General features: G+C 44.7%; 2 protein-coding genes across 4 annotated transcripts in view; both read right to left on the bottom strand.

Annotated features, from left to right (window-relative positions):
- arsg (arylsulfatase G) overlaps positions 1–8,202 on the bottom strand; it is a 121,292-nt gene extending 113,090 nt beyond the window's left edge. For all 3 annotated transcript variants that reach the window (XM_085963701.1, XM_085963702.1, XM_085963703.1), the window contains exons 1-2: positions 7,982–8,202; positions 5,603–5,790 (exon numbers count right to left, since the gene is read on the bottom strand). In XM_085963701.1, coding sequence (XP_085819827.1) covers positions 5,603–5,790; positions 7,982–8,202 — 409 coding nt within the window. The remainder of the gene's footprint in view (positions 1–5,602; positions 5,791–7,981) is intronic.
- The window catches only part of LOC147102833 (archaemetzincin-2), a 133,510-nt gene continuing 121,272 nt past the window's right edge, over positions 8,151–20,388 (bottom strand). Inside the window, exon 8 of the mRNA XM_085963714.1 lies at positions 8,151–8,283. Within this exon, the coding sequence (XP_085819840.1) occupies positions 8,251–8,283 (33 nt within the window). The 3' untranslated portion in view covers positions 8,151–8,250. The remainder of the gene's footprint in view (positions 8,284–20,388) is intronic.

Raw genomic sequence — 20,388 nt, 5'->3', positions numbered from 1 at the left:
AGGGCTTTTTCTTATCTGATTGTGAACAACATATATTTGGGAACGGTTGATAGATAATTAATTTATTTGCACTCTGAAACAAATCATTTTTATATTATGCTCAACCAGCACAGCTGCCAAAGTTAACTTGCCAGATTTGCCAAGTCCAGTAACCGGGTAAGAACTGGTGGCAGTCTTCGGCGTTCAATTGGGTTCAGTAAAAATGCTGAGTCAGCTTCAGCAAGTAGATCTGCATCCTGACATTATGACTTGGCATCATGACGTCAGTGCAGCATGTGCTGTTTATTGGTCCACCATGCACTTTAAACAGCTGGGTTACCCTCGCTCTTTGCAGCATAATTGGTGCACATGCTTCTGAAACACTGCCGGTAAACAGAATGAAGCATTTAAGGTCCAATCAAAATGACTGCAAAATAAATACATGGACATTTCTGTACTCCTTGCACGAGCACTAGCCAGAGTCACAGCGTGCAAAGACTGCGAGATTATGATCGTCACTGGTTTACGTGGAGACTGGTTGCACTTTTTACAAAACATGGGAAAGCAGTGCACGGAGGTCAATCTCCAGTGACCACAAAATATCAAAGTATGAGCGCGCTCAGGACAGCAAACTCCATATACCTTGGCACTTAAAACTTCTCCCCTCAGATCAAAAAAAAATTACTTTTGTCCCTGTGCTTCGGCCATCATTAAGAAAGAAAGACTTTACACAATCACCAGACGTCCCAAAGCGCTTTACAGCCAATGAAGTACTTTTTGAAGTCTGTTGTAGTCATTGTAGTCAATGTAGGAAGCGCGGCAGCCAATTTGCGTACAGCAAGCTCCCACAAACAGCAATGTGATAATGACCAGATAATCTGTTTTTGTGATGTTAATTGAGGGATAAATATTGGCCAAGAACCCAGGGATAACTCCCCTGCTCTTCTTCGAAATAGTGCCATAGGATCTTTTCCGTCCACCTGTGAGAGCAGACAGGGCCTCGGTTTAACGTCTCATCTGAAAGACAGCACCTCTGGCAGTGCAGCACTCCCTCAGTACTGCACTGGAGTGTCAGCCTAGATTGTGTGCTCAAGTCCCTGGAGTGGGACTTGAACCCACAACCTTCTGACTCAGAGGCGAGGGTGCTGCCAACTGAGCCACGGCTGACACTATTAATTAAGAGAGGACACAATAATTTTAATGAGTAGTAAGCAAGAGGCAGAGGGATGCTCATTTGATTGTTTGTGGCAGGAAGGAAGTTTAAATACATCATGTTGTCAATAATGCGGTCAAAGATGATGGCTGCCATTTCCCAGTTTCTGTAAATTTAAAAGTACTGTTCAGTTAGCCCTGAGATGGTTTGATTTGTAACCATCATCAAGCACAGTTACACCATAGTACATGATTTTGAAACATTACAGCATGCAAACTGGTGAATAACTTTAGGGGAAATTAATCCGAAACAGGAATAAAAATGCAATAAAAACAGAAAATGCTGGAAATACTCTGCAGGTCAGGCAGCATCAATGGAGAGAGAAACAAAGTTAACATTTCAGGTCGATGACCTTTCGCCAGAACTAGAAAAAGCTTGAGATGCAAGAGGTTCTAAGCAAGTACAGAGGCTGGGAAAGAACAAAAGGGAAGGTCTGTGATAGGGTGGAAGGCAGGAGAGATTAAATGACAAAAGGGACAATGGTGCAAGGCAAAAGGAGATGGTAAAGGGACAAGTAAAAAAACAATACATAGGTCTAGAGGCGGTGTAAATGGAAATAGCAGAATCATCAGCAACAGGTGCCGTCTGAAAAAATGGGGACAGAGATTATGATCTGAAATTGTTGAACTAAATGTTGAGTCCGGAAGGCTGTAAAGTGCATCATCAAAAAATGAGGTGCTGTTCCTCGAGATTCACTGGAACAGTGTAGGAGGCCGAGGACAGAGAAGCCAGAGTGAGAGTGGGGCGGAGAATTAAAATGACAGGCGACCAGAAGCTCAGGGTCTCGCTTATGGACTGAACGGAGGTATTCCACAAAGCGGGCACCCAATCTGCGTTTGGTCTCCCCAGTAGAGGAAACTGCACCGTGAGCAGTGAATACAGTATACTAAATTCCAAGTACAGTAGTACAAATAAACTGCTGTTTCACCTGGTAGGAGTGTTTGGGGCCCTGGATAGTGCGAAGTGAGGAAGTAAAAGGGCAGGTGTTGCATCTCCTGCGCTTGCATGGGAAGGTGCCGTGGGAAGGGAAGGTGGTGTTGAGGGTGATTAAGGAATGGACCAAGGTGTCGCGGAGGGAATGGTCCCTTTGGAATGCTGAAAGGGAAGGGGAGGGGAAGTTGTGCTTGGAGGTGGATCACACTGGAGGTGGCGGAAATGGTGGAAGGTGATCCGTTGAATGTGAAGACTGGTAGGGTCGAAGATGAGGACAATGAGACGGAGGGAAGGGTGAGAGCAGAAGTGTGGGAAATGGGATGGACACGGTCAAGAACCCTGTCAACCATGGTGGAGGGGAATTCTCGGTTGAGGAAAAAGGAAGACATATCGGAAGCACTGGTATGGAAGGTGGCATCGTCAGAACAGATGCAACGGAGACGAAGAAATGGGGATAATGGAATAGAGTCCTTACAGAAAGCGGGGTGGGAGTAAGTGTAGTCAAGGTAGCTGTGGGAGTCAATGGGCTTGTAGTGGATACTGGTCGATAGCCTATCCTCAGAAATGGAGATAGAGAAGTTGAGGAAGGGAAGGGAAGAGTTGGAGATCGACCATGTGAAGATGAGGGAAGTGAGGAAATTGGAAACAAAGTTGATGAAATTTTCCAGTTTGGGGTGAGACGAGGAAACGGCACCAATACAGTCATCAATGTACTGGAAAAAGGTGAGTGAGGGGACCCGAGTAGGACTGAAACAAAGAATGTTCCACATATCCCACGAATAGGTAGGCATAGCTAGGACCCATACGGGTTCCTATAGCAACACATTTTATTTGGAGGGATAAAAATGCAATGTTGCTGTACAGCAAAAAACTAGTTATGTGGGGTAAGGAAGAGGCCACAAAGTTAGTTGCTGCAAGAAAGCAACAATGAAGAATCGGGAGGTGGAAGAATAAGCAAACTTGGCTGCAAGCTGGTATGGTACTTTGCTTTATGATGTACGTGGGGTTATAGGCCAATTTCCCACTCATAGTAGCAAGTGTTCATCATTTGGCTCAGCAAGGAAAGTCACAGGCAATGAAACTCAGGAAGAATTTGTAATTATTCATGTGCACTTCCTGATGGAGGAACGTACAGGCAAGATGGTTTACTGTGAGGATTGTTGATTAGCTAACAATGTCATTGCTTGTTGTTAAACCCATAATATAATTCTAAAGCCCTCATATGCTAAACTAATGGTCAGAAAGTTGTTTTTTTCTGCATCTATATATATAAATCGGTACTTCTGTCTGTCATTCTGTCTGTCATCGCCTGTGCGTCTTGCGGGTATGCGCTCGAAAGTTACAGGGCGTACCTACGCGCGCGTTACCTCCAAAGAAAGCTTACGCTTCCGAGACAGTTTTAAGCGTATTTACGTTTCGGCCGGGCTAAAATCCCGCCCGTGGTATCCCAAAAACCTTCAACGTTCCGCTCATTAGGATCTCATTAGCGACAGAGTGACCTCGAGCTCGACCAATCGTACGCCGGGTTGCTGGCGTGTGCCGCCGGGCCAATCGGTGCGTGTGTGGCCGGGCCTTATCGTTCTGAACCGAGGTGAGTCGCCGCCATCTTGATTCCAAACTTTTCCTTTCTTTTTCCCGCTTTCTGCGTCTTAAAAAAAAAAACCGTTGCTTTTAAAACACATATTGTTTTTTTAAAAAATGATTTAGAAAGTAATTAACTTATCTAATCTCATTAATTTTCCTACCTTTCCCCGTTTTTCCAGGTAGGCCTAGAAGCCTCGGCGTCTCCTCCGCACCCACGCCCGAGCTAGGCACCTCCCGGCCCCACTCGAAGGCTGGAGGGCCGAGCCTCAGCCCAGCGCCGCTAGGGTGCGCGCGCAGCAGGAGCCGAGACGTCTCTGGCTCGGCCGGGGGGGCGGGGCTTGCTGAGCGTCCAGCGTTACCCTGGCAACCGGGCCCGCCGGACGTCTCGCACAGCCGCAATTGGCGGTCTTCACCTCGGGGGGGGGGGGGGGGCCGCGACCGCGTCTCAGCTCCTGCTGCGCGCGCACCCTTTAGTAAGGTAGCGGCGCTGGGCTGAGGCCGGCCCCTGCAGCCTTCGAGTGGGGCCGGGAGGTGCCTAGCTCGGGCGTGGGTGTGGAGGAGAAGCCGAGGCTTCGAGGCCTACCTGGAAAAACGGGGAAAGGTAGGAAAATTAATGAGATTAGATAAGTTAATTCGTTTCTAAATCATTTTTTTTTTTTAAACAATATGTGTTTTAAAAGCAACGTTTTTTTTAAAGACGCAGAAAGCGGGAAAAAGAAAGGATAAGTTTGGAATCAAGATGGCGGCGACTCACCTCGGCTCAGAACGATAAGGCCCGCCCACACACGCACCGATTGGCCCGGCCGCACGCGGCAGCAAGCCGCCGTACGATTGGTCGACCTCGAGGTCACTCTGTCGCTAATGAGTGGATAATGAGATGCTAATGAGCGGAATGTTGAAGGTTTTTGGGATACCGCGGGCGCGATTTTAGCCCGGCCGAAACGTAAATACGCTTAAAACCGTCTCGGAAGCGTAAGCTTTCTTCGGAGGTAACGCGCGCGTAGGTACGCCCTGTAACTTTCGAACGCACAGGCGATGACAGACAGAATGACAGACAGACAGAATGACAGACAGACAGAAGGATGTACCGATTTATATATATATAGACTAGCTGAAGCTTACGCTTCCGAGACGGTTTTAAGCCGGCCGTCTCTCAGAGCCGCAATCGGGCTCGGCTGGGGGGGGGGGGGGGGGGGGCTCGGAGAGCGGGGCTCTCGGCCTGGGCCCCCCACCCCCCCTTCCGCCCCCCCCCTTCCCCGCCCCCCTGCCCCTTCCTTCCCCCCCCCTTCCTTCCCCCCCTCCCTTCCCCCTCCCCCCCGCCCTCCCTTCCCCCCCGCCCTCCCTCCGCCGCCCTCCCTTCCCCCCCGCCCTCCCCCCGCCGCCCTCCCTCCCCCCCCGCCCTCCCTCCGCCGCCCTCCCTCCCCCCCCGCCCCGCCCTCCCTCCCCCCTGCCCTCCCTCCCTCCCCCCCCGCCCTCCCTTACCCCCCTGCCCTCCCTGCCCTCCCCCCCGCCCTCCCTTCCCCCCCTGCCCTCCCTTCTCCCTCCCCCCCCGCCCTCCCTTCCCCCCCTGCCCTCCCTTCTCCCTCCCCCCTCCCCAGTCGCTCTCTCTCTCTCTCTTCCAACAACAACATGCCCTCGAAAAAGCCTCGGCACCGCCGGGCACTTCAGCTAGTGCAATATAAATGAATGTCACAAAAATTAAGGCTGCATTCCAAATCTAATGTAAAAATAAGTAACATTTGTCTCTCTTCCAGGGCACTTGGCTTTTTATCTGTGCTGATCATAGGCAAGATGTTATATCCTTTAGTAGTGTCACTTGCAGATGTACAGAAGAACATTGGAGTCATTACATAGGAAAGGGGGGGGGGGGAAAAGAACTAAAGCTGTAAATACCAATTACTGCTGTAGAATAATTGGCTTCCTTTAGAACTTCCGCCAATGTAGTTTCATTCAGCGGCAGGCCAGCAACTGAGCTTACAGCAAAATTATGGGTAACACCATTCCGTAACCCCAGACGGCCAGTCAATAAAGAAGCCCGCGATGGTGAACAAGTAGAGGCAGCTGCATGGAAATCCTCAAATCTGAAATAAAAAACAAGGAGCAAAACCTGAAAATTATTACAAATATGCTGTCATTTAGCAAACTGGAAAACAGGCCTGCATTTTTTTTCTTGTTACTGCATGGTTTTCATAGTTGGTGGTTACTGTCAGATAAAATGTAAAAGAACAATCATACACAAGGCAGTGGAATTACTACCCCGCTTCCTTTTTTATGAGGTGAACCAGAGGTTGCGCTTGATACCCAGAGCTTTCAATACGGAGGTATGAGATTTTCAGTCACACCTCAGCTGACCACCTGAGCCATTGCCTTGCACAAAACATAGAAACATGGTTGAAAGAGACAAGCTAAATCCATCACACTCATTGCAGGGGATGACCGGAACACAACAGCCAGCCATCACTTACCACTCAGGTAGCATCTCTGATAAGCACAAGAATGGGTTGAAGAACTCATACATCACACACTGGCACCAAGGTGAAAAGAAACACTAGGCACACACGCATTGTGTGCTTATTCAATTCGAATTATGGTGACACTAAAGTTGCTGTAAGTGTGGACATTGTTCTTGGCAAGGTATGAAAATGGCTGTCAGGTGGCTTCAATGGAAACTGTGTGAACTAACATGCGCAGAGCTTTTGTAGGCAACAGCATATTTGTGGTGGGAAGGGGAAAGATGTGGACAAAACTATTCATGCAGTGGCCAGATCTGGTAATCAAGAAAATTTGCTGGATTTTTCTGCAAGTTGGTGGAGTGGCAAAGCCGTCAGGCACCCACATGACTCCACCGCTAAACGACTACTTTTCCTCCTGCGGCCCTCAAAACAGAGTACGTTTGGACCACTGGGAGGATTACTGCCATTGGGAGGGAAGGAGTGCTGGTTCAGCCTTTAAAAAGTTGCAGCCAGTTAAAGGGGGACATTAGTTTTGAACAACAGGAATCACAAATAGAATATTTCAAGAGGCAGCTGCATCAGGGGTGTGGGGTTATCAGCAGCTAACCAGGATTCTCAGAGGCATCCATGGAGGTGAGGTCAGGGCCAAAAGGGTTTAACTCATGCATGCTGAGGGCAGGACCCACCATAAGACGATGCTGCAAGTGGTTTGGAGGGACAAGCCAAAGGCAGATGAGCCTCCGCTACCCCAAGAACTGCCAAACAGTGCAGAGAGGTTCAACGACCTCGCAAGGGCAGCCAAGGCAAGTCAAGGCTCGGTTGTCAATTCATATCCTCTGCTACTGATATCTTACTTTTATTCTCCTCCTTACCTATTGTACGATTTCTCTGTCAGCACCGAGGTAACTCTCTAATGCAAATGGAAACCTCTGCAAACACTCGAACATCATCCTTATTTAAAACCACTGTCAACACATTCTTGTGCAAAGGGGAGTTCTTTTTTGGAGTTGGGTCTGAGATACTTTATAGAAGTAGATTAGGGGAACTTTACACTGCATCTAACCATGGTCTTGGTGAGTACTTAGTGATAACTATGAGTGTCTAAAATGTAAAATGTCCCATTCTCCAGCACTAACATGTCTCACTGTGAGAACATTCACAAAGGCATGCATTGAAATTCACAATAACAGACTCAAAACAGCATTAATCCCCAACATAAACCCAAAACATTACATATTATAAGAGATACTTAAGGGATCCATTGTTCTCTATTACTCTGACCACCACTGGCTGCAACATTATTCTTACCAAACATTTGCAAATAGGACTTTGATTGTACATTCTATTGCAGTGATTGTACTGACAAAAGTAATCATAGAAATTTACGGCACAGAAGGAGGCCATTCGGCCCATCGTGCCTGTGCCAGTCGAAAAAGAGCTATCCCGCCTAATCCCACTTTCCAGCTCTTGGTCCTTGGCCTTGCAGTTTACAGCACTTCAAGTGCATATCCAAGTACTTTTTAAATGTGATGAAGGTTTCTGCCTCTACCACCCTTTCAGGCAGTGAGTTCCAGACCGCCACCACTCTCTGGGTTAAAGAAGTTCTCCTCAGCTCCCCTCTAATCCTTCTACCAATTACTTTAAATTTATGCAATAATATCAAACATCTGAGTTATAGAAGAGCAATAGTGTTAACAGTCAAAAGCTCTCCTTACTAAAGGCAAGTAACATCCAAATTAGAGGTTACATGAGGAAAGAGTTGAAAATCAGTAAAGAAATGGATAATGTTTCTTTGCAAACGGTACAAAAATTATTATACCTCATTCCCTCCTTTGCCATCTTGTCCAGATTTGGTGTCTCCTTCGTCAATGGCCAGTTTGCACCAAGATCTCCCCATCCAATGTCATCAGCTAGGATAATGATAAAGTTTGGCTTTCCTGAATAGGCACCGACGTGAACTGTATTGAAGTCAATGTTGTAATATACAAATCCACTGATGAGTGCTGCAGTGAAGAAGGCAATCAGGGAGAAGACTTCCATTTTCTTATAAATCTAGGTCAAAGCGTCTCCTGGTATTTCCCAAACTACTCAGCCATCGAACCACAATCGCCTTTGTCTTTGCTGTAACAATGCCAACATGTTCAAAGTTAAACTTCACGATAGTCAATCACATTTGTTTAAGCATGATCAAAATGTCAGCACAGGAGGTTCATTCAGCCCATTGTGCCAATGCCAGCCCAAGATCAAAGCTATCAACTCTAATCCCAATTTCCAACTCTCCTTCAAGTGACAATCTAATTCTCCCTTAAATGCTGTGACCGACTCGGTTTCAGTAACCAACTTGTTGTAATGCATTCAATATTCTAATAAGCTTTTATGTGAAAATATTTCTTCTAACCACCTCCCCCTCCCCCCCCCACCCTCCGTTTATGCTTCTAGTATTAATCCTAAATTTATGCCTTCCTTTTTACTAATTCACGAACCAGTGACATAATCGTTCACTGTATAATCTCTCAAACCATTTCAACATTTTCAACATCCCCTCTCAGCCTTCTCTATTCCAGTGAATATAACCATAGTCTCCGATCATAACACAAATCTCTCATGCCTGGTAACATTCTAGTGAATCTACATTTGAAGGCTCCAAAATTCTTTCAAAATGCAGCGCCCAAAATTGTACACACTTCAACTGAAGCCTAACCAATGTCTTGCACAGATTAATTACTGGTCCAGAAATTGGAAATGCAAAATTCGTGCTGCCTGCTCATTTACTGCTCATTTAGCGCTCAACAGGGGGGGCAACATTGGGTGCAGTCTACAGGCCAATAAAGTTTGGCCTAGGCTCTCTGTACTACTTAAAGGGGAGGTGCTTTGTTGCAGAAGCACTTCATTGTCATTGTGAATAGAGCTATAGCCCAACAGCCAAGGGCAAGGGTAAGGAGATTTTCAGATGCGGCACTGGAGGCCTGGGTCCTAGGGGTACAAAGACGCGTCAGGTCTTCTACCCGAAGGGGGTTAGGAGGCCTTCAAGGCCGAACACCAGAAGGTTGTGGGAGATCGCTCAAACCGTCATTGCGATGAGTGTTGTCCCCAGGACCTGGATCCAGTGCCGCAAAAAGTTTAAGGACCTCACGAGTGATCAAGGTGAGTGAATGCATCATCAAATGCCATATCCCACCATCTGCAACACAAACTTCACACACTGCTCAGTGCACCATACCCCATCACTCACCTACCAACAATCTCTAATACCTCACAATCATAGCTTCACTTCACCCATACACACTTACCATTGCTGCAAGGCTCACACCCATGTCTCACACCTTGCACACACTGCCAGCTATTCAACCATGGCAGGCACATCACCCAAACACATTGCACCACACTCACAGACACACTTCCTTTTCTCATGCAGGCAAAGGAGGCACACAACCGCCGGGAGCATTAGCAGACGGGTGGAGGAAAAGCCAGACTTCAGAACCTGATGGAGCTGGAGGAAGCAGTTCTAGACATAATTGGAGAGACAGAGTCCGTGGCGAGTGGGGGAAGTTGAAATTATGACAGTATGCTCATACCTAATCCTTCTTCTCACATCCCACTTCCCCCGCATCCCACAATCTCTACTCACTTACAAGCTGCTGATGGTTAATGCATGGCTATCTCGCTTTTCCCCCCAACCCCCACAACCCGACCCTTGTGCCTTTCTCCTTTCAGATACCCAAGAACTCCAACCTGGTCAGCCAGTCTCCGAAATCATGGAGGAGGACAGTGATAGAGGAGAAGAAGCCACACCATCACTGCATCGGACGCTCACAGGCACCAGCTCAGAAAATGGCATTGCGTGCATTTTAGAGGGTAATATAGAGGTGTGATCTGCATGTGGTGAGTTACCGGGCACAAATGAGCTGCAGCTAGGCCAGGGGAAAGGGTAGTCAGGTGCCAGCTCCTCAGAGGGCAATTTCGCGCACGAGTTCTGCTGCACAGGACTCAGATGATGACCTTGATGGGGCGGCTTTCAGAAGAAGGGTGATGGGCATGCACACAGAAATGCTAGGTGCAATGGCAAGCCTGCCAGAGAGCCTCTTGTCAGTGTCAAGGACATGGTGGAGTCCAATATTGCACAGGGCTTTGCGCGGAGCTTGGAGCCCGTGAGTTTCAGAATGTTGGTGGTGGGGGATTCGACGATGGTAATGTCAAGGGGTGGTGGTTAGACTTTCTCTTGTTGGAGATAATCATTGCCTGGCACTTGTGTGCCACAAATTTTGTTGGGGCCTTCAGGTCAGCCCAAGTGCCCATCTGTTACAGGTGGGAGCCTATTTGTAATATGATAATCTCAAATTTTGGAGGTACGAATGAGCATAGTGTGCACCGTGCACATTCCACCGGTTGGTACCAAGTATTGAGTGGGCTAGCCAACGGTTCTTAAAGCAACCACTGCAGGCCTTTCAGAAAAAGGTTACTTTTTTTTTTAATTGAAAGATTTTTGTGGGGCCAGGTGGACTATGAATATTCCTCCTGCACCCAACAAAACCTTTCAGCCCTCTGCCGACTTGTCTGCATTCCCCTCCCTCAGAGATGCCGCCCCTATGCAGATAGAGCTTCCAGCTCGGCTCCATCTTAGAGCTACCGGAATTCGCACCCCGCTGATCGGTGAACTGCCTGTAAGAAAATGAAGCCGGGCCTTCAAAATGGCTCATTCCGCTGCCCGCCTAAAGTCAAAATTGACCCCCCACCCCGCAAGTCTTTCACACTGAGCTGCACGGATACTCATAAAACCACAATACAAGGGGGAACATGCACTATGACATTTACTTGTTGAGAACTATGGGAGCACTTAAACTATAGGACATATTTTCTAATGGCACAGTGCTATGAATGAAACATGTCATTCCATCAGCTTGGAATAAGCATTGATGACTCCTCTGCTTTAATTTTTTGTATTTTTTTTATTGAACTTGTTTGCTTAAAACATGTTAATATACATTATTCATTTTATATCGTACACTGTGATATTGAGTGGCTTGACCCTGGAGACAGATTCAAGGAGTAGTAATGGTGTTATTGTGTACTGCTGTGCTTGCCCACTGTGTTGGTCCCTGACTGATTTTAGTTATACCAGAGCTTTTACCTGGGGAGTAAAAGGCACAGGATGCTCCATGCATCTTGGTGCATAATATGATCCATGTGTGGGATGTTTACTTGCCGACCAGCTGCTGGTAGTGGGCCCGGAATGGGAACCAGATTTCAAATAATTACTGATTCAGGAAGTACAAAATTGTCTCTGAATAAGTGGTTTTCCATTTATTGGTTTGGGAGAGGGGCATCCTTCTACTGTCACCTTAGTCTGCATTACATTTTATAAGAAAATTATCAGATTTATTTTTAAAGTTGGATTAAGACAGCTCTGTGCATCAATGTTTCCACATTCTGTAGTACTGTATGATCGGACATGGGGCCCATAGCTCCCATTTTCCACCATGATGCGGTCTCAATTTCAGCTGGGAAAAGTAATGAACAGAGGCTGCGGAATATTATGGAGAGAGGCAGGAAACAATGTGGGACAAATGAGTCAAGTTTATAACATCCCCTGGTGGTTGTTTCTATATTGCCACTGGTAAAGGCCTCAAAGCAGGTTCCCTGCTCATCACTGTGCCCATTTAAAGACCTATACATTTCAACTTGGCAGTCAAGCTTACCAAATATTGTTCAGGGAATATCCCATGGCATTGAGCATTGATAGAAGGTTATGGGTTTAATACTCAAGAGGTGAAGCACCTCCTTCATTCCTCTCATGAACAACTACCCATCCATGTCTCCTCAGGTCACACTGTCTACACTCTGCTGCTGAGCGCCAAGACCCAGCATTTTCTCACCTAATTAATATTGGCAGGGAGCTTGGTCCATGGCTAATCTTGATGGATGCATTGTTTCAGGACACAGGCATGGGATTTTGGCTTCTGCTCCTTTCACTAGCTGGGCTGTTAGTTGATATCTATTTTTATTTTTCTCTCTATGCGGCTCTCAAACATTTTCTCTCATTGTCATCTCTATACTTCTGTCATTCTTGCTGCAAATTTAGGACTTCCTTTATCTCTTCTGTCTTCCTCGTGTGTGTCACTCTTTTGATACATCTCTCACAGATTACTGATTTCACTCTCTTTGTATCTTTTACCACTGAAAGGGCCAGGACATCCAGTAAAATAGTAGCTGGTATTAAAACTAGATAGTGGAACCTACAAGCCGAACACAGACAGAATCTATAGGCGTTTCTTTGAAAAGATTTAAATTACAACCTGTCAATACAGTAATTATTGCTGATTTTTTCTTGCAAACATTTGCAATTTGCTTTTACATGTAAAAATATACTTTTTTGCAGAATGGCATTTGTTCTCCAATAATATTTGCCCCGATCTGTTTTCTCATCGTTTTCTTGTCTTGCTCCAAAAGTTGGTAATGTTTATCTTAATGCATACACGTTTTTAGAATCTTAGAACCAGCACAGGAGGCGGCTATTCAGCCCATCATAGCCCTTGATATTCTACCTAAAGTGTGGTGCCCAGAATTGAACACAATACTCCAGCTGAGGCCTAACCAGTATTTTATAAAGGTTTAGCATAACTTCCTTGCTTTTGTACTCTATTCCTCCGTTAATAAAGCCAAGGATGCCATATGCTTTTTTAACAGCCATCTCAACTTGCCCTGCAACCTTCAAAGATTTATGTACATACAGCTCCAGCTCTGTTCTTGCACCCCCTTTAAAATTGTACCATTTAGTTCATATTGCCTCTTCACATTCTCCCCATCAAAATGTAACCTTCACACTTCTCTGCATTAAATTTCATCTGCTATGTGTCTGTCCATTCCACCAGACTATGTCCTTCTGAAGTCTGTTACTATCCTCCTTATTGTTTACTACATTTTCAAGTCATCTGCAAACTTTGAAATTATGTCCTGTATAACCAAGTCCAGATCATTAATATATATCAAAAAGAGCAGTGGTCCTAATCAATGTTCCCCGTAAGCTGCACTGACTCCTGCACAGCCGGCCTCTCCCAATGCGCGGCTCATTCAAATTTTTGCGCATGCATGGTATCTACAATGTAAAAACCAGTGAACAGCCTGCGCAGAACCTTGCAGATGACTGCACAGCTTAGTGAGAACATTGGTCCTAATACTGACCCCTGAGGAACACCACTGTATATTTCCCTCCAGTCTGAAAAACATCCACCCGTTCACCACTACTCTCTGCTTCCTGTCCCTTAGCCAATTTTGTATCCATGCTGGCACTGTCTCTTTAATCCCAATGGCTTTAATTTTGCTAACAAGTCTATGATGCGGTACTTTTATCAAACGCCTTTTGAAAGACTATATACACAACAGCAACTGCACTACCCTCATCAACCCTCTGTTACTTCATCAAAGAATGATGTTAAAGGAACAGTTTTGATTTAATGGCACTTCTTGGCATTTTGCGAAAGGATTACTTGCTAATCTACTTAATTAGCAATTTTTCTTTTTCTAACTTTTAAGCTTTATCTTTGTAAATCTTCTGCTCAACGAAGCGAGGGATGTTAGTGCTGGAGAATGCATTTCAGGTTTTCCACGTCAGCTTAAGCACTTCTAGTTTCGACAGTATTCCTTTTTCATGGGTCAATCAAAATCTGCAGTGGTTTCTCGAACCTTCACTCCTCATTCACTAAATGCAGTCAGCTGGGTTCGAATGTCTTGGTGCTTGCATTACAATATGAAATATCACGATGTATGCATTGCAGAAGCACACAATTAACTCGTGTTGAAAACAATGGTAAGCTAGAAATCTCATCAAAAAACTTTTACTTTCTTTGCATTAAGCTCTTTTATGGGCTGTTTTACTTCGATAATTTTCCCAGGCCTGCCCGCAGCTGGAAGGCAAGGGACCTGAAAAAGTACATTGTGACATCCATGTGATTACTTTATAATGCTGCTTGTGTGCACATTTGTATTTTGCAGTGCTTATGGTGAGAGGTGGAATTCTGAATAAAATATAATCCGGGGAGAGCAGCGCATGGAATATGCCGAATACAATGTAAAAGCACCTTAAAGCTCCTTCTACTTTGCCTCATCAATATGCCTCTGTTCCAATATCAAGAGAGCAACTTATAATGTACCTTTCCCCATAAACATTTTCTTCATTTACCATATTATGCATCCTGTGCAAACAAAAAGAAAAAAAAAACTGTAAGGCTTCTTGTGCATTCTCCCCTTTATTTGCCCTATTAGTGGCAGCCGTGCCTCCAGCTGTTTAAGTCCCAAGCTCTGGAATTGCCTCCCTAAACCTCTCCACCTCCCTTTCCTCCTTAAAACCCATTCTTGACCTAGCTTTTAGTCACCCCTCCTACTAGCTCCTTCTTTGGTTTGGTATTGATTTTTATCAGATTACATGGCCGTGAAGTGCCTTGGGATGTTTTTCGGCATTCTTTCTTACATTACATGTGCTATATAAATCAAAGTTGTTGTTGAAAATGCTGAAAATATGCAGGTTGTCCGTCAGCTTCTGTAAAGAGAAAAGACTAGTTAATATTTTGGGTGTGTACCCTTCTTGAGAACACTTAAAAATAAGCAAACTTTTTAGTAGGGTAGAAGGGAGGAAAAAAAGGAATGGGAGAAGAAAAAAGGCAATGGTTAGTTAAGGTCAGAAAAAATTGAAGGGGAAGAGAAGTAGCGGTAGGGATTGCGGATGTATTGGTGGTAATTTTCCAAAACTCCCTGGATTCAGGAAAGGTCCCGGCAGATTGGAAAACTGCTAATGTAACGCCCTTATTTAAAAAGGGAGGTAGACAAAAGGCTGGAAACTATAGACCAGTTAGCCTAACATCTGTGGTTGGTAAAATGTTGGAGTCCATTATTAAGGAAGCAGTAACAGGACATTTGGATAAGCATAATTTAATCGGACAGAGTCAGCATGGTTTTACAAAGGGGAAGTCATGTTTGACAAATTTGCTCAAATTCTTTGAGGGCATAACAAACAGGGTGGATAAAGGGGAACCAGTGGATGTGGTGTATTTGGACTTCCAAAAGGCATTTGACAAGGTGCCACACAAAAGATTACTGCACAAGATAAAAAAATCACAGGATTGGGGGTAATATACTGGCATGGGTGGAAGATTGGCTATCTAACAGAAAACAGAGTTGGGATAAATGGTTCATTCTCGGGTTGGCAATCAGTAACTAGTGGTGTTCCGCAGGGGTCAGTGCTGGGACCCCAACTCTTTACAATCTATATTAACGATTTGGAGGAAGGGACCAAGTGCAACATATCCAAGTTTGCCGACGATACAATGATAGGAGGGAAAGCAGTGAATGAGGAGGACATAAAAAACCTGCAAAAGGACATAGACAGGCTAAGTGAGTGGGCAGAAATTTGGCAGATGGAATATAATGTTGGAAAGTGTGAGGTGCACTTTGGCAGAAAAAATCAAAGAGCAAGTTATTATCTAAATGGAGAGAAACTGCAAAGTGCTACAGTACAAAGGGATCTGGGGGTCCTGGTGCATGAAACACAGACGGTTAGTATGCAGGTACAGCAGGTGATCAGGAAGGCCAATGGAATCTTGGCTTTTATTGCAAGGGGGATGGAGTATAAAAGCAGGGAAGTCTTGCTTCAGTTATACAGGGTACTGCATGCAGTTTTGGTTTCCATATTTAAGAAAAGATATACTTGCTCTCGAGGCGGTTCAGAGAAGGTTCACACGGTTATTCCGGAGATGAGGGGGTTGATTTATGAGGAAAGGCTGAGTAGGTTGGGCCTCTACTCATTGGAATTCAGAAGAATGAGAGGCGATCTTATCGAAACATAAGATTGTGAGGGGGCTTGATCGGGTGGATGTGGGGAGGATGTTTCCACTGATGGGTGAGACTAGAACTAGGGGGCATAATCTTAGAATAAGGGGCTGCCCTTTCAAAACTGAGATGAGGAGAAACTTCTTCACTCAGAGGGTGGTAAATCTATGGAATTTGCTACCTCAGAGAGCTGTGGAAGCTGCGACATTAAATAAATTTAAAAACGGAGATAGACAGTTTCCTAGCTGATAAGGAAATTAGTGGTTACGGGGAGCAGGCAGGGAAGTGGACGTGAGTCTAGGTTCGGATCAGCCATGATCCTATTGAATGGCGGAGCAGGCCCGAGGGGCCATATGGCCTACTCCTGCTCCTATTTCTTATGTTCTTATGCAAGAGTGATTTGCTTGAATTCAAAAGTTGATTGAGTTTCTGCTCCTTGTTGCCTGAAATGAAGAAATAGGTTTTTCATTAGTGTTGGATGAGACGAAGGATGATGTGGGACAGAGGACCAGGACAGCTAAAAGAGTGTGAAAAAACATTTTCTCTTTTTTTTTTTAGGTGGGAAGTTCTGTAATATCAAGCAACTATGGGATGCAAGCAAATCGCTCTTCCCCTTCACTTTTCCTAGGCCCTCTCTCTCCTTTTAAACTCACTAGTATCTGTTGTGTCTTTTGTTGGCCCCCTTCCTTTTAAAAAAAAATCTTTCCCATCCTACAAAGAAGCTTCAGTTTTCAGTTCATACCCAAAATGTTAACCTGTCCTTTCTCTTTACAGATGTTGACTGACCTGCTGTGTATTTCCAGCACTCCATTTTTATTCCAGTTATAATGTTGCTTATTTGAGTGAGATTAACAACTTAGTACCAAATTAGGGGCAGTTTTGTGCTGTGAGTCAAGGCCTATTAAAAAAGTTTGATTGAGAATCCTGAAACTCAAACTCTTTTATTGTTAACAGATGAGAGATTTTTGACCCGTCAATTAGGTTTAAAGGCAAAAGAGCAGTATCTAACTCACCATATCAGCCAGTCCCCTCTTGATTTATTTTTAGCTATTATACTGTACTTGTTTCTTGAAGATTGAACAATCCAGTGTGGAGCAACACAGGAACACCAGTACTGGGGAAAGAGAGAGCTGTTCCATTGGGACGGACTACACCTGAACCATGCTGGGACCAGAGTTCTAGCAAATCGAATAACTGGGGAGGTAGATAGGGCTTTAATCTAAATAAGGGGGGGGGGGGGGGAGGGTCCTGGTGGAGAGAAATCTAGATTGCTAAAGAGAAAAGACAAGGAAGCAGTGCAGGAAAGGGATTGGGGTAAGGATAACCAGATTGTGTCAGGAAGGGACAGAGCGTACAAACAAAGGAGTGCACTAACAAATAGGGTCCGGGTAAGAAAAAATGGTAATAAGACAAATAGGGCCATAGTACAAAAAAGTCAAGATGTCTAAAAATGTTAAAAAGACAAATCTAAAGGCACTGTATCTGAATGCACGAAGCATTTCATAATAAGGTAGACGAATTAACAGCGCAAATAGATATAAACGGATACGATATAATTGCGATTACGGAGATATGGCTGCAGGGTGACCAAGGCTGGGAGCTGAATATCCAAGGACATTCGATATTTAGGAAGGACAGGCAAAAAGGAAAAGCAAGTGGGGTGGCGTTGTTAGTAAAGGATGAAATCAGAGCAATAGTGAGAAAGGATATTGGCTCAGAAAATCAAGATGTAGAATCAGTCTGGGTGGAGCTAAGAAGCACCAAGGGGCAGAAAACATTGGTGGGAGTTGTCTATAGGCCCCCAAACAGTAGTGGTAATGAGGGGGATGGCATCAAACAGGAAATTAGAGATGCATGTAACCAGGGTATTACAGTAATCATGGGTGACTTTAATCTACATATAGACTGGTCAAACCAAATTAGCAATAATACTGTGGAGGATGAATTCCTGGAGTGTGTACGAGATGGTTTTTTAGACCAGTACGTTGAGGAACCAACTAGCGAACAGGCTATCCTAGATTGGGTACTGTGCAATGAAAGGGGTTAATTAATAATCTCGTTGTGCGGGGTCCTTTAAGGAAGAGTGACTATAACATGATAGGATTCTTCATTAAGATGGAAAGTGAAGAAGTCCAATTCGAAACTAGGGTCCTAAATCTAAACAAAGGAAACTACGAAGGTATGAGGAGTGAGTTGGCTATGATAGATTGGGGAGCTTCATTAAAAGGCATGACGGTGGATAGACAATGGCTAACATTTAAAGAATGAATGCATGGATTGCAACATTCCTTTCTGGCACAAAAACACAAAAGGAAAAGCGGCCCAACCATGGCTAACAAAAGAAATTAAGGATAGTATTAGATCCAAAGATATAAAGTTGCCAGAAAAAGTAGCAAGCCTGAGGATGGGAGCAGTTTAGAGTTCAGCAAAAAAGAGTTAAGAGGGGGAAAAAAGAGAGTATGAGAGTAAACTTGCAAGGAACATAAATGCAGATTGTAAAAGCTCTACCAGTATGTAAAAAGAAAAAGATTAGTGAAGACAAATTAGGTCCCTTACAGTCAGAAACGGGAGAATTTATAATGGGGAACAAGGGAATGGCAGAGCAATTAAACAAATACTTTGGTTCTGTCTTCACAGAAGAGGACACAAATAACTTCCCAGAAATGCTAGGGAACCAAGGGTCTAGTGAGAAGGAGGAATTAAAAGAAATTAGTATTAGTAAAAAAAATAGCGCTGGAGAAATTAATGGGACTGAAAGTCGATAAATCCCCAGGGCCTGATAATCTGCATCCCAAAGTACTAAAAGAGTTAGCCATGGAAACAGTGGATGCATTGGTTGTCATCTTCCAAAATTCTATAGATTATGGAACAGTTCCTGCAGATTGGAGGGTGGCAAATATAACCCCACTATTTAATAAAGGAAGGAGAGAGAAAACAGGGAACTACAGACTGGATAGCCTAACATCAGTAGTAGGGAAAATGCTAGAGTCTATTATAAAGGATGTGATAACAGGACACTTAGAAAATATCAACGGGATTCGACAAAGTCAACATGGATTTATGAAAGGGAAATCGTGTTTGACAAGCCTACTGAAGTTTTTTGAGGATGTAACTGGTAGAATAGATAAGGGAGAACCAGTGGATGTAGTGCATTTGGATTTTCAGAGGGACTTTGATAAAGTCCCATAGAAGAGGTTAGTGTGCAAAATTAAAGCACATGGGATTGGAGGTAATATACTGGCATGGATTGAAAATTGGTTAACAGACAGGAAACAGAGAGTAGGAATAAATGGGTCTTTTTCGGGGTGGCAGGCGGTGACTAGCGGGGTACCGCAGGGATCAGTGCTTGGGCCCCAGCTATTCACAATATATATCAATGATTTGGATGAGGGAACCAAATGTAATATTTCCAAGTTTGCTGACGACATGCAACTAGGTGGGATTGTGAGTTGTGAGGAAGATGCAAAGAGGCTTCAAGGCGATTTAGACAAGTTGAGTGAGTGGGCAAATACATGGCAGGTGCAGTATAACGTGGATAAATGTGAAGTTATCCACTTCGGTAGGAAAAACAGAAAGGTAGATTATTTAAATGGTGATAGATTGGGAAATGCTGATGTACAAAGGAACCTGGGTGCCCTTGTACACCAGTCACTGAAAGCAAACATGCAGGCGCAGCAAGCAGTTTGGAAGGCAAATGGTATGCTGGCCTTCATTGCAAGAGGATTCAAGGACAGGAGCAAGGATGTCTTACTACAGTTATACAGGGCCTTGGTGAGACCACACCTGGAGTACTGTATGCATTTTGGTCTCCTTACCTAAGAAAGGATATACTTGCCTTAGAGGGAGTGCAGCGAAGGTTCACCAGACTGATTCCTGGGGTGGCAGGACTGTTGTATGAAGAGAGATTGGGTCAACTAGGCCTGTATTCACTAGAGTTTAGAAGAATGAGAGGGGATCTCATTGAAACGTATAAAATTCTGACAGGGCTAGACAGACTGGATGCAGGGAAGATGTTTCCCCTGGCTGGGGGGGTCTAGAGCGAGGGGTCACAGTCTCAGGATATGGGGTAGGACATTTAGGACTGAGATGAGGAGAAATTTCTTCACTCAAGAGGGTGGTGAACCTGTGGAATTCTCTACCACAGAAGGCTGTGGAGGCCAAGTCACTGAATATATTTCAGAAGGAGATATAGATTTCTAGATACAAAAGGCATCAAGGGGTATGGGGAGAGAGTGGGAATATGGTATTGAGAGAGAGGATCAGCCATGATCACATTGAATGCTGGAGCAGGCTCGAAGGGCCGAATGGCCTACTCATGCTCCTATTTTTCTATGTTTCTAAAATTATGCCTACTTGCTACTTAGGCTGGAATTTTTCGGGGTGACAGCAGGCGCGATCGGTGGCGGA

Source organism: Somniosus microcephalus, chromosome 21 (genome assembly GCF_052327205.1).
Source record: "Somniosus microcephalus isolate GS21.2 chromosome 21, FLI_Smic_1.0, whole genome shotgun sequence".
NCBI lineage: Eukaryota > Metazoa > Chordata > Chondrichthyes > Squaliformes > Somniosidae > Somniosus > Somniosus microcephalus.
This window is presented reverse-complemented; position numbering and strand designations above follow the sequence as displayed.